Source organism: Salmo trutta, chromosome 30, assembly GCF_901001165.1.
Source record: "Salmo trutta chromosome 30, fSalTru1.1, whole genome shotgun sequence".
Classification (NCBI taxonomy): Eukaryota; Metazoa; Chordata; class Actinopteri; order Salmoniformes; family Salmonidae; genus Salmo; species Salmo trutta.
Genome location: NC_042986.1, coordinates 40837257 through 40852595, shown reverse-complemented (window position 1 = coordinate 40852595; position 15339 = coordinate 40837257). Strand labels below are relative to the sequence as shown.

General features: G+C 39.6%; 1 protein-coding gene across 1 annotated transcript in view; it reads right to left on the bottom strand.

Annotated features, from left to right (window-relative positions):
• Positions 1–15339, bottom strand: part of LOC115168690 (guanine nucleotide-binding protein G(k) subunit alpha) — a 72310-nt gene that overhangs the window by 16444 nt on the left and 40527 nt on the right. Inside the window, exons 2-4 of the mRNA XM_029724184.1 lie at positions 7524–7566; positions 6360–6501; positions 2083–2240 (exon numbers count right to left, since the gene is read on the bottom strand). Coding sequence (XP_029580044.1) covers positions 2083–2240; positions 6360–6501; positions 7524–7566 — 343 coding nt within the window. The remainder of the gene's footprint in view (positions 1–2082; positions 2241–6359; positions 6502–7523; positions 7567–15339) is intronic.

Sequence of the window (15339 nt, the reverse complement as noted above, 5' to 3'; positions counted from 1 at the left end):
GCTCTAAATCAACAAATAACTAGGCTACAGTAAATTACATTACTCTGGTGGTGAAGGCTCTAAATCAACAAATAACTAGGCTACAGTAAATTACATTACTCTGGTGATGAAGGCTCTAAATCAACAAATAACTAGGCTACAGTAAATTACATTACTCTGGTGGTGAAGGCTCTAAATCAACAAATAACTAGGCTACAGTAAATTACATTACTCTGGTGATGAAGGCTCTAAATCAACAAATAACTAGGCTACAGTAAATTACATTACTCTGGTGGTGAAGGCTCTAAATCAACAAATAACTAGGCTACAGTACATTACATTACTCTGGTGGTGAAGGCTCTAAATCAACAAATAACTAGGCTACAGTACATTACATTACTCTGGTGGTGAAGGCTCTAAATCAACAAATAACTAGGCTACAGTAAATTACATTACTCTGGTGATGAAGGCTCTAAATCAACAAATAACTAGGCTACAGTAAATTACATTACTCTGGTGGTGAAGGCTCTAAATCAACAAATAACTAGGCTACAGTACATTACATTACTCTGGTGGTGAAGGCTCTAAATCAACAAATAACTAGGCTACAGTAAATTACATTACTCTGGTGATGAAGGCTCTAAATCAACAAATAACTAGGCTACAGTAAATTACATTACTCTGGTGGTGAAGGCTCTAAATCAACAAATAACTAGGCTACAGTACATTACATTACTCTGGTGGTGAAGGCTCTAAATCAACAAATAACTAGGCTACAGTAAATTACATTACTCTGGTGATGAAGGCTCTAAATCAACAAATAACTAGGCTACAGTACATTACATTACTCTGATGATGAAGGCTCTAAATCAACAAATAACTAGGCTACAGTACATTACATTACTCTGATGAAGGCTCTAAATCAACAAATAACTAGGCTACAGTAAATTACATTCCTCTGATGATGAAGGCTCTAAATCAACAAATAACTAATTCAAATTATAACTGAAATGGACAAACAATATACTACAACCGACAGTAACACATGAATTTACACCGTAGAGCAACTCCAATACTTCCTAACTGAAATGGTAACAGCTTTGACAACCAGCTAGGTAACGTCTGTGAAGACGGTGTTTATCTCACACTGCGTTGAGGAACACCATCAGCTGTATCAGCGAGCGAGCGACGTCTACATTCTGAACAAGCTGTATTCTAAACGACTTTGTACAAGACAGAGGGATCGCAAGACCAGTTTTGTCCCTCTCTACTGTAAGCGTTTGTATAGCACAAAATGTTACAAAAATTATTCTTGGTCCTTCTGAAAAGTAACCTCTCAAGAGGTGAAATAAAACGATGAAATTCAGAGGAAAGAGGGTTAAGTTTCAGTCATGTATGACAAGAGGATGTCAGTGAATTAAGAAATCCTGACACAGTCGTTCTTCTAGAAGTGAATCTGTCGGCAGCTTACAGGTTTGGGAAGCTGCAAATCATTTCCAGCACTGTAAACGGACAGGGTGTATCTTTGTGGCACGTATTTGTATTATGTGTAAATAAAACCAGTCTATAAGCATAACAAGTGGAGGTGTACTGTGTCTGTCGGTCTGTGTGTGTGTACTGTGTCCGTCTGTCAGTCTGTGTGTGTGTACTGTGTCTGTCAGTCTGTGTGTGTGTACTGTGTCCGTCTGTCAGTCTGTGTGTGTGTGTACTGTGTCTGTCGGTCTGTGTGTGTGTACTGTGTCCGTCTGTCAGTCTGTGTGTGTGTACTGTGTCTGTCAGTCTGTGTGTGTGTACTGTGTCCGTCTGTCGGTCTCTGTGTGTGTACTGTGTCCGTCTGTCGGTCTGTGTGTGTGTACTGTGTCCGTCTGTCGGTCTGTGTGTGTGTACTGTGTCCGTCTGTCGGTCTGTGTGTGTGTACTGTGTCTGTCGGTCTGTGTGTGTGTACTGTGTCTGTCGGTCTGTGTGTGTGTACTGTGTCTGTCGGTCTGTGTGTGTGTGTGTGTACTGTGTCCGTCGGTCTGTGTGTGTGTACTGTGTCCGTCTGTCGGTCTGTGTGTGTGTACTGTGTCCGTCTGTCGGTCTGTGTGTGCGTGCGTGTCTTACTAGGATGCTGAGTCGTTGAGCTGGTACTCTCTGGAGCGCAGGAAGCAGGTCTGGACCCCGCTGTCCGTCCACAGTTTCCGTATCACACCGGTTAGTTCTGATGAGATCACTCCCTCCTCCGTTGTACCAGCCAATACAAACAGCTGACGAGCATCGTCCTGGTAAAATAGACCAGTGATTCATCGATTCGTTGATTGACCAGTGTTTCCCAAATCACATCTGGGACCCATACTTCCAGATACACCATATATTCCAGAACAAGCTCACCTGATTCAACTGGTTAACTAAACAGAAGAAAAATGGAAACGCAGCATGTAAAGTGTTGGTCCCATGTTTCATGAGTTGAAATAAAATATCCCAGAAATCTTCCATATGCACAAAAAACATTTCTCTCTAATGTTGTGCACAAATTTGTTTACATCCGTGTTAGTGAGGATTTCTCCTTTGCCAAGATAATCCATCCACCTGACAGGTGCGGCATATCAAGAACCTGATTAAACAGCATGATCATTACACAGGTGCAGCTTGTGCTGGGGACAATAAAGGCCACTCTAAAATGGGCAGTTTTGTCACACAACACAATGCCACAGATGTCTCAAGTTTTGACGGAGCATGCAATTGGCATGCTGACTGCAGGAATATCCACCAGAGCTGTTGTCGGATCATTTAATGTTCATTTCTCTACCATAAGCCGCCTCTATTGTCGTTTTAGAGAATTTGGCAGTACGTCCAACCGGCCTCACAACCACAGACCACGTGTAAGCCAGCCCAGGACCTCCACAGAGTGCCCCATGGTGGCGGTGGGGTTATGGTATGGGCAGGCATAAGCTACGGACAACGAACACAATTGCATTTTATCGATGGCAATTTGAATGCAGAGACACCGTGACGAGATCCTGAGGCCCATTGTCGTGTCATTCATCCACCGCCATCACCTCATGTTTCAGCATGATAATGCACGGCTCCATGTCACAAGGATCTGTACACAATTCCTGGAAGCTGAAAATGTCCCAGTTCCATGGCCTGCATATTCACCAGACATGTCACCCATTGAGCATGTTTGGGATGCTCTGGATCGATGTGTACGACAGTGTGTTCCAGTTCCCACCAATATCCATTAACTTCACACAGCCGAAGAGGAGTGGGACAACATTCCACAGGCCACAATCAACAGCCTGATCAACTCTATGTGAAGGAGATGTGTCGCGCTGCGTGAGGCAAATGGTGGTCACACCAGATACTGACTGGTTCCACGCCCCTACTTATTTAAGTTATCTGTGACCAACAGATGAATATCTGTATTCCCAGTCATGTGAAATCCATAGATTAGAGCCTAATGAATTTATTTAAATTGACTGATTTCCTTATATGAACTGTAACTCGGTAAAATCTTTGTTAATTGTTGCATGTTGTGTTTCTATATTTCGGTTCAGTGTAAAATCCCCAAGCCCTTGATAAATTGAATCAGGTGTGCTAGTCTAGAATAAATCCCCAAGCCCTTGATAAATTGAATCAGGTGTGCTAGTCTAGAATAAATCCCCAAGCCCTTGATAAATTGAATCAGGTGTGCTAGTCTAGAATAAATCCCCAAGCCCTTGATAAATTGAATCAGGTGTGCTAGTCTAGAATAAATCCCCAAGCCCTTGATAAATTGAATCAGGTGTGCTAGTCTAGAATAAATCCCCAAGCCCTTGATAAATTGAATCAGGTGTGCTAGTCTAGAATAAATCCCCAAGCCCTTGATAAATTGAATCAGGTGTGCTAGTCTAGAATAAATCCCCAAGCCCTTGATAAATTGAATCAGGTGTGCTAGTCTAGAATAAATCCCCAAGCCCTTGATAAATTGAATCAGGTGTGCTAGTCTAGAATAAATCCCCAAGCCCTTGATAAATTGAATCAGGTGTGCTAGTCTAGAATAAATCCCCAAGCCCTTGATAAATTGAATCAGGTGTGCTAGTCTAGAATAAATCCCCAAGCCCTTGATAAATTGAATCAGGTGTGCTAGTCTAGAATAAATCCCCAAGCCCTTGATAAATTGAATCAGGTGTGCTAGTCTAGAATAAATCCCCAAGCCCTTGATAAATTGAATCAGGTGTGCTAGTCTAGAATAAATCCCCAAGCCCTTGATAAATTGAATCAGGTGTGCTAGTCTAGAATAAATCCCCAAGCCCTTGATAAATTGAATCAGGTGTGCTAGTCTAGAATAAATCCCCAAGCCCTTGATAAATTGAATCAGGTGTGCTAGTCTAGAATAAATCCCCAAGCCCTTGATAAATTGAATCAGGTGTGCTAGTCTAGAATAAATCCCCAAGCCCTTGATAAATTGAATCAGGTGTGCTAGTCTAGAATAAATCCCCAAGCCCTTGATAAATTGAATCAGGTGTGCTAGTCTAGAATAAATCCCCAAGCCCTTGATAAATTGAATCAGGTGTGCTAGTCTAGAATAAATCCCCAAGCCCTTGATAAATTGAATCAGGTGTGCTAGTCTAGAATAAATCCCCAAGCCCTTGATAAATTGAATCAGGTGTGCTAGTCTAGAATAAATCCCCAAGCCCTTGATAAATTGAATCAGGTGTGCTAGTCTAGAATAAATAGAACAGTTGGAAGAGCTTTGGGAAACACTGCCATAATGTTTCTGAAAGACGAACGCCCCCCTCCTCAAGAAAACCCTGGAGGCTGCAAAACCTTCCAACTCCGCTTTCAATAAAGGCTCAGTTTTAAGCGTATACATTCCTACAGGTACCGTGCCTACAGGTACCGTGCCTACAGGTACATTCCTACAGGTACATTCCTACAGGTACCGTGCCTACAGGTACCGTGCCTACAGGTACAGTGCCTACAGGTACATTCCTACAGGTACATTCCTACAGGTACCGTGCCTACAGGTACCGTGCCTACAGGTACCGTGCCTACAGGTACATTCCTACAGGTACATTCCTACAGGTACCGTGCCTACAGGTACCGTGCCTACAGGTACCGTGCCTACAGGTACCGTGCCTACAGGTACAGTGCCTACAGGTACATTGCCTACAGGTACATTGCCCTACAGGTACCGTGCCTACAGGTACCGTGCCCACAGGTACCGTGCCCACAGGTACCGTGCCCACAGGTACCGTGCCCACAGGTACCGTGCCTACAGGTACATTGCCTACAGGTACATTGCCTACAGGTACATTGCCCTACAGGTACATTGCCCTACAGGTACCGTGCCCACAGGTACCGTGCCCACAGGTACCGTGCCCACAGGTACCGTGCCCACAGGTACCGTGCCCACAGGTACCGTGCCCACAGGTACCGTGCCCACAGGTACCGTGCCCACAGGTACCGTGCCCACAGGTACAGTGCCTACAGGTACAGTGCCTACAGAAAGTATTCACAGCCCTTGACTTTTTTTGTTTTATTTCAGCCTGAATTAAAAATGGATTAAATAGATATTTTGTGTCACTGGTTTACACACAATACATCATAATGTCAAAGTGGAATTATGTTTTTAGAAATGTTTACTAAATCAATGAAAAGTTTAAAATGTCTTGAGTCAGTACGTTTTCAACCCTTTGGTTATGGAAAGCATAAGCACATTTTTACTCCTGAACTTATTTAACAAGTAAAAAAAAATGTGCTAAAAAGTGATTCTAACATATATTGACTCAGGGGTGTAAATACTTATGTAAATTAGATATATTATATTTTGTCCAAAATATAAATAGTAAAGTACATTACCCCAAAAAACTACTTGAGTAGTACTTTAAAGTATTTTTACTAAAATACTTTACACCACTGCACTTGGGACAATATTCTGTCTTGAGATCCATGCACTTACATCACATTTTTGAAAAAGCCTCCCATTAAACCGTGTAAATTATTAAAGTGAAAGTCTTGAGTTTCGTCCACTTTCCTCAACTCTAAATCAGACCCTTGGTGAAAATGTGAGACCTGTTCAGTAGACGATGAGAACTGTAAAGACTCAGCTCATCAAATACAGAAGGGCATGGGTTCTTAAACCTTTTTTCAGCTTGAGACCCAAATGAGAAATTGACCGTCCTCTGGTGACTCAAATCACCCTCCAAAAGGACCCAAATTAAGATGAAATAGCATGTGATTATAGACGTAGCTCATAACTGGTGACCCACCTCTCACATGCCACAGAGACCCACTTTGGGTCCCGACCCATAGTTCAAAAAAGTAGGGCATCAAAGACATAATACAAACCACTCATTAAGAAAAAGTTGTTTTGCTAGAACATAAAGTTACAAAGTTACGTTGTGTTGTGTGCCTACCGCTCGTGCGGCGTCCCCAAAGTCTATCTTTAGGTGTCCCATGGCTCTGATGACGGCGATGATAGACTGGATTGTGTTGCTGTACACCACCACTCTGTACTGTTTACACTCCTCCTCAGAGTAGCCGGCCTCATGGATGATTCTGAACGGGAAAACATTCAAAACATCATACTAGTTTAGATTTCAGATAAAGTCACTCGGTCTGTTCCAATATCCACACTTGAATATCATTAATAAAGTAAAAATACAATTTAATAACACCTGGTATGAATCAATGGATTAGGTATTATAGGATTAGTATTCTACGTAATCTGGACTGTGGAACATTGTCACTCTGGTCTAAGGGAAATCTAACTGAAGTTTTGAACTTTTCTGTACATGTGACCATTCAAGACAAGACATTTCCCAAAGCCAACCAACTGTTAATGGGACTATTGTGTGAGTAAATAGGCATGATTAATGTGGGAATACAGGGTTGGTAGTCTATTCAGGCCGTGCCAGGCTAGCTGCTGTGGCCATTGTGTTATGTAATGTGTGCTTCTTCCATGGTCTCTCTGCCTGAGCGCCACGTTAAATGAGGTTAGCATCTCTCTACGCCACACACGCACACACACACACACACACACACACACACACACACACACACACACACACACACACACACACACACACACACACACACACACACAGAGAGAGAGAGAGAAAGAGATGAACTCAGCTGGCAATGGAAATTATCCCTGCACCATTAAACCCTCACAAAAGACAGTAGTGTACGTCGACAGCATATTTTCTGAAGGCCAGTTAACGGTTTAACTAAATCGGGTTAACTGTTTAAGTTAAAATAAATCAGTTATACAACTTATTAAAAATGTCAAAACCAGAAATAGTAATAGTAACCTTTTGCCGTTTGTTCGAATTCAGTTTGGACTGCAACGCGCTACCGTCGTGTTGTACGTGAGTTTGAATGCCATTTTGGGCTGCAACATTCTACCCATAGAAATGGAATGAATAGAACAGTCAAACCGCTCATCACCAACTCATTCTAGTTCTGTGCTGCAACCATCATGGGGTTTGTGAGTTTGACATAATGCAGTTTGGAATGCAAAGTGTTCACATCGTGATGTCCTTGTTATATGTGTGTGTGTGTGTGACACATTAACTTACTTCATCTGCTTCACTATTGTACTTTTCCCAGACTCCCCAGCACCTGGGAAAAAAAAAAAAAGTCTCTCATCAATTACACGAGAACTAATAATGAAACAAAATAAGGTACATTTTGAACTGTAGTCTAAACATTTTCTCTCAATTCAATTTCAATTTAAGGAGCTTTATTGGAAATGGGAAACATATGTTTACATTGCCAAAGCAAGTGAAATAAACAAATTTACAGTAAACATTACACTCACAAAAGTTTCAAAAGAATAAAGACATTTCAAATGTCATATGTCTATATACAGTGTTGTAACGATGTGCAAATAGTTAAGGTACAAAAGGGAAAATAAATTAACATAAATATGGGTTGTATTTTTCAATGGTGTTTGTTCTTCACTGGTTGACCTTTTCTTGTGGCAACAGGTCACAAATCTTGCTGCTGTGATGGCACACTGTGGTATTTCATCCAATAGATATGGGAGTTTATCAAAATTGGTTTTGTTTTCACATTTTTTGTGGATCTGTGTAATCTGAGCGAAATATGTGTCTCTATTATGGTCATACATTTGGCAGGAGGTTAGGAAGTGCAGCTCAGTTTCCACATTTTGTGGGCAGGGTGCACATAGCCTGTCTTCTCTTGAGAGCCAAGTTTGCCTACAGTGGCCTTTCTCAATAGCAAGGCTATGCTCACTGAGTCTGTACATAGTCAAAGCTTTCCTTAAGTTTGGGTCAGTCACAGTGGTCAGGTATTCTGCCACTGTGTTCTCTCTGTTTAGGGCCAAATAGCATTCTAGTTTTCTGACTTTTTTTGCTAATTATTTCCAATGTGTCAAGTAATAACTTTGTTTTCCTCATGAATTGGTTGGGTGTAATTGTGTTGCTGTCCTGGGGCTCTGTGGGGTCTGCTTGTGTTTGTGAACAGAGCCCCAGGACCACTCTTCTCCAGGTTTATCTCTCTGTAGTTGATGGCTTTGTTATTGAAGGTTTGGGAATCACTTGTAGAATTTAACAGCTCTTTTCTGGATTTTGATCATTAGAGGGTATCGGCCTAATTCTGCTCTGCGTGCATTATTTGGTGTTCTACGTTGTACACAGAGGATATTGTTGCAGAATTCTGCATGCAGTCTCTCAATTTGGTGTTTGTCCCATTTTGTGAATTCTTGGTTAGTGAGCGGAACCCAGACCTCACAACCATAAAGGGCAATGGGTTCTATAACTGATTCAAGTATTTTTAGCCAAGGGGCCTCCCGAGTGGCGCAGTGGTCTAAGGCACTCCATCACAGTGGTATGTCGAATTTGATGTTCCATTTGATGGCATAGAATGCTCTTTTTGCCTTGTCTCTCAGATCGTTCACAGCTTGTTAGAAGTTACCTGTGGCGCTGACGTTTAGGCCGAGGTATGTACAGTGGTTCTTCCTTAAAAGTTTTGAGTTTCTGCCGCAACCTTTTATGGTAGATGGTGGCAGATTGCGTCATTCTGTCATTGCAGCGCACTACGACAAGTGGGAGTCAGAACGCTGATCTATCAGTAGTCTAAACTGTGGCACAAATTGACTCTCTATTCAGAACTTAATGGAGGTGTTTTCAGTCTCTGGCACTAGAGTCCTGCATCAGGCACACACACAACAAATGCTGGTGGTGTTCCTGGTGTTGAGAGAGAACGTAGGTCAATAGAAATGAGGGAATTACACTTGACATGTGTACTTACGATTTTCGGAAAATAGGCACGGTGGCCTTTTTGGTTTCTCTCCCTCTAAAAACAGAAATAAATCATTCTAAATACCAAACTGGCTTTATTTACCACAGTGTGAAAGACTGATAGACCCTCTATATAAAGTGAGTTTCTGAAACACGGAGTCCTTTGCTGACGTGAAGAAGAAACTGAATGAGAGACCAGCGAGGATTTGTCAGCATACAGCTGAGTGACTCACTCATTCATGGCTTTGGATCAAAATAAATAAGTACCAACATACTTTCTGATAGTCCTTAATAAAGAAATGTTTGGACTGTTTTGACCAAGTTAATCTACTCGTGTTGTGTGTGTGCGCGCGCAATTATTTGTGACATTGTCGTTATAATTAAGAATGTAAACAAAAATAAAATCAAACAAATCCTATTCATAATGAATAATCAGATGTGTTTTGCAAGCTTGATTTTTCTTTGTACTCATTTTATAATTTTTAGAGACACTACAAAACATACACATCCAAAAGACAACTACATCACACCTGCCCAGACCCACCTGTTCACACCCCCATCTCCAGCGCAAGCATCACTCTCTGCCACATTGCCTCAAACTGCACCCTTTTGTTTCTCTCTGTCGCCCACATGCACTTTAAACATTTGGATAATAAAGCATTTGAAGGCTGATATTGGTTGATTTTAATACGTCTGACAGCCAAAATTCTAACGCCACCCATCTGTCCAAACAGATCCTCAATGTAGATGGATGATTTTTAATATGTTATTGGACCATGAACAGATATGGCTCATTGACCTATACGGTCCAAATAATGATTATCCACACTTCTTTGAAAAAAATATATAATAATTGATCAACTCTATAAGCAACACTAAACTCTATTATTATGGTGGGAGATTTCAATGCGGTCTTAAATACCTCTATGGACCGTAAAGGAAATCACACTACAAACTATCACCCTCAGGCACTTAAGGAAATGATGAATGTCATGGATATATTGGAATTAGTGGATATATGAAGACTTAAATACCCTGACCTAGTGAGATATACATGGCAGAGGCTCAATCAAGCTAGTCGTCTTGATTACTTTCTTATGTCATTCTCTCTGGCACCAAAAGTTTGAAAAAAAGTGTTGATAGGGGACAGAATGCTGTCGGAGCATATACGCAGTCGGAATATATATTACTCTTACAGAATTTCCACATGGGTGAGGATATTGGAGATTTAATCAAAATCTATTGGATGATAAAAACAAGTTAACTAGGACAGAAGAATTGATAAGACTTTTTCTGACATAACATGGGTACAGCAGATCCCCTTATTGTATAGGACACTTTTAAATGTGTCTTTAGAGGCCATGCAATTCAGTACCAATCTCTAAAACAAAAGCAATTTAGGTCAAAATAGTCCATATTAACAAAGGAAATGGAATGCTACCAAAAATGATTTACTGAAACTTGTTCGAAATGGAGTCACCCATGATTCACCAAACAATATTTTGAAAGAGGAAGTACTTTAAGCATAAGTTTTCATTTCAGTCTCCTCCATCTCCACTAACCGAAGATAATTGTATGGATTTTTTCCCTATTAATAATGTAAAATCAACATCTGCACAGAAAGACTCATGTGAAGGCCAAATTACAGAGGAGGAACTGCTTGATGCAATTAAAGCCTTTAAGGCTGGGAAAACTCCAGGGCTGGAATCCATAACAGTGGAAGTATACCAAACCTTTTCAATATACTCAGAGGACTGTTATTAGCATGTTTTAACCACACCTATATAAATGGTAGATTATTGGACACTCAACAAGAAGGTCTGATTTCATTATTACTGAAACAGGATCCAAGTTGTAAATATAAATAAAATAAAAAAAAGTCATTTAATAAAAATCCTCTTACACTACAGTGCTGTGACGTAAAAATTCTAGCAAAATGCTTAGCACATAGAATTAAAGGTATTGTCTGATATTATTCATCCTAATTAGATTTTTGTTTTTACATGGACAATATTCTGGAGATAATATAAGTACTGGAAACAATAGAACACTATGAAATATCTGGGAAACTAGGCCTGGTATTCATTGCCGACTTTGAAAAGGCCTTTGATAAAATACGACTAGAGTTTATATATAAATGCCTGGAATATTTCAATTTAGGAGAATCTCTTATAAAAATGTTACTATGTATAGTAACCCTAGGTGTAAAATAGTAAAAAATGGCTACATCTCTGAAAGTTTTAAACTGTTAAGAGGAGTAAAACAAGGTTGTCCACTATCGGCATATCTATTTATTATTGCCACCAAAATGTTAGCTGTTAAAAATCAGATCCAAAAACAATTTTAAGGGATAAGAAATCCAGGGCTTAAAAACAAAGGTTTCATTGTACGTTGTTATCTTTTTAAAACCACAATTAGAATTCCTCCACAGCCTCAGAGGATCTAGATACTTTTTCTGACCTGTCTGGATTAAAACCAAATTATGATGTGTACTATATTACATATTGGATCACTAAAAAATACAACTTTTACATTACCGTGTAGTTTACCAATAAAAATGGTCTGACGGGGATGTGGACATACTCGGTATACATATCCCAAAATAATGAAATGATCTCATTCCAATACATTTTAATAGAAAGTTAGCAAAAATAGATAAGATTTTGCTACCATGGAAAGGAACCTTGTCTATTTGTGGAAAAATTACCTTGATTAACTCTTTAGTCATATCACAGTTTACCTATTTGCTTATAGTTTTGCCTACACCTAGTGAATTATATGAATTATATTATGATTCAAAACTTAGAATTGTTTTATTTAAAATTATACAAAATTCTAGCAACCAATAGAATGTTATATATGGGGGATACAACCTTCCCAGCTCTGCAGATTTTGCTGTGAGGCGGCAGAGTCATTAGATCATTTATTTTGGTATTGTCCATATGTAACTCGTTTTTGGTTACAGGTCCAGGAATGGCTGAAGAATTACAATATTTACCTGGAGCTAACTCTGCAGATGACAATACTGGGTGATTTGATCAATAATATAATAATACTTTTAGCAAAAATGTCATCTTTAATTTACAATCTGTAGAAACTATGAGAATAGAAAGCACAGTTGAAAAATATATGGCAAATAGAAATCCTATATGGATGGTGTTAAGAAATAGATGGGAGGGGTTGAATGGAGCTGAGGGTGGGACTAATAACAAGATAACAAATGTAAAATATACCTCACGCAACTGCAAAATGTCAGAAAGCATATAATGTACAGCATTTGATCATCATCTTTATGCTTTCATTAATAAAATAATGATAAAAATACTCAAAATGCAGATGTTTATTTCAACAACTGTACATTTCAGCTACATTTTAGTAGCTCCACGACCACAGGTAAAACCTTGCTGAGATGATCTATGTATTTGTTGCATTGTCATATCGTCAGGTACTCAAGCCAAAACGTCTTCATGGCCTTCACCAGTTCATTTTTGCTTGTAGGTTTGGCAGAGTCACAGATTAATGTTTTCAGTTGATGCCAAACAGGTTGGATTGGGTTTAAAAATCAGGAGAACTACATGTAGAGATGAAACAAATATTTGTAGATATACTGTAGGCCTACCGTAGGCAAGGCAATGAGTAATGTCTTGTTAAAAGTGGTGAGTCTCACTAGTGTTGAGTAATGTGCTGTTAACCTGTCTGGGCTAGGGGGCAGTATTTTCACGGCCGGATAAAAAAATGTACCCAATTTGAACAGGTTACTACTCTGGCCCAGAAACTAGAATATGCATATTATTAGTAGATTTGGATAGAAACCACTCTGAAGTTTCTAAAACTGTTTGAATGGTGTCTGAGTATAACAGAACTCATATGGCAGGCAAAAACCTGAGACAAATACAACCAGGGAATCAAAAATCTGGTGCCTGTAGATTTTTCAAGTCATTGCCAATCGAACACACAGTGACTAAGGATTCATTTTGCACTTCCTAAGGCTTCCACTAGATGTCAACAGTCTTTAGAAAGTTGTTTGAGGCATCTATGATGAACAGAGACCGAATGAGAAGGCTGGGAAGTTGGTAACCCAGGGAAGGATGTCAGTTCATTGGCGCACATTCACGAGAGAGGAAGCTCTGTTCCAAAACGTTTTTCAAGACAATGCATGAGTCCGGTTGGAATATTACTGAATCTTCACGTTCTAAAGGTCCTAAAGATTGATGCTATACAACGTTTGACATGTTTCAACGAACGTAAATAGATATTTTTATTTTTTTTACTTTTCGTCGTGACATTTTCCTTTTCGTCCTACATTTTGAGTGGCTTACTGAATGCGCAAATAACATGGAGTTATTTGGACATAAATTATGAACTTTATCGAATAAAACAACATTTCTTGTGGACCTGGGATTCCTGGAAGTGCCTTCTGATGAAGATTATTAAAAGGTAAGTGAATATTTATAATGCTGTTTATGCATTTAGATGACTCCAAAATGGCGGCTATCTGTATTGCGTAGTGTATTTTTCTGAGCACAGTACTCAGATTATTGCAAAGTGTGCTTTCCCAGTAAAGTTATTTTGAAATCTGTCAATGCGGTTGCATTCAGGAGATGTTAATCTATAATTCTTGAATAACAGTTAAATTTTTTATCAACGTTTATGACGAGTATTTTTGTAAATTGTAGTACTGATTCACCGGAAGTTTTGGGGGAAATACATTTTCTGAACGTCACGCGCCAATGTAAAATGCTGTTTTTGGATATAAATATGAACTTGATAGAACAAAAAATGCATGTATTGTCTAACATAATGTCCTAGGAGTGTCATCTGATGAAGATTGTCAAAGGTTAGTGCATAATTTTAGCTGTTTTTCTGCTTTTGGTGACACCTGTCCTTGCATTGAAAATGGCTGTGTGTAATTTTTTGTCTATGTACTGTCCTAACATAATCTAACTTTATGCTTTCGCCGTAAAGCCTTTTTGAAATCGGACAACGTGGTTGGATTAAGGAGATGTTTATCTTTCAAAAATGGTGTAAAATAGTTGATTGTTAGAGAAATTGAAATTATTAGATTTTTGCTATCTTGTCAATCAATCCCGTTACCGGGATGAGAACGGGAAGAGGGTCCCATAGAGGTTAAAAGTGGTGAGTCTCACTAGCGTTGAGTAATGTGCCGTTTAAAGTGGTGAGTCTCACTAGCGTTGAGTAATGTGCCGTTTAAAGTGGTGAGTCTCACTAGCGTTGAGTAATGTGCCATTTAAAGTGGTGAGTCTCACTAGCGTTGAGTAATGTGCCATTTAAAGTGGTGAGTCTCACTAGCGTTGAGTAATGTGCCGTTTAAAGTGGTGAGTCTCACTAGCGTTGCGTAATGTGTCGTTTAAAGTGGTGTAGGTCTACTTACTCTGCTGGCGCCTTTTTTTCTGTAGCAAGGGCCACGGTTGACTCGTCTGTGAAGATGACATCATTGAGTATCTCGCCAGCTTTGATCCATGCCTGGGCCATGCAAAAGGTCTTTGTCAGACAAAAAAAAAAAACTCTATATAAAATGTCTTACCAAGTCCACTGTCAGTGTTTAATTATTCAAGACTCCTTTCTCTTCTCTGAGCTGGAGTTCTTTTAAGAATAAACAAGAAGCCATCCACCCTTAATGGGCTATCAGCAGGACAATAGACTCTTGCCGAGTTTAGGGAACTTCAATGTATTAATGGCTGTTTGCGAGGCGTGTCACTTCTCCCATCTCTTTAGCAATGACCCCCAAATGCATTGTTTCCTAACCATATCTGTCTGGATCCAGAAATTACTATGGGAATAAATATCACTGAATGACAGAGCTTGGGGACTGGTCTTTATAAATCAATCAGATTTTTATGTGGAATGTTAGGATTATTTTGCTCTTCGCTCGCAGTCACTTAGTAGCCTAGGTCTACTGACGACCGGTCACGTTGTACAGCATCGTATTTTCCTAACGGAAACACTTAGGCCTACATCGGCTACAGTAAGAAATGCATTTTCGTTTTTCTTGGAATAGAAACACCATAATATTCATCAAACGAATTAAGCTACATTTCTAAACGTCCATCCCATATAGTCTGTTCTATTCAAGGCTCCCTTTAACTCAGGCCTACAGCGCCATGTCATG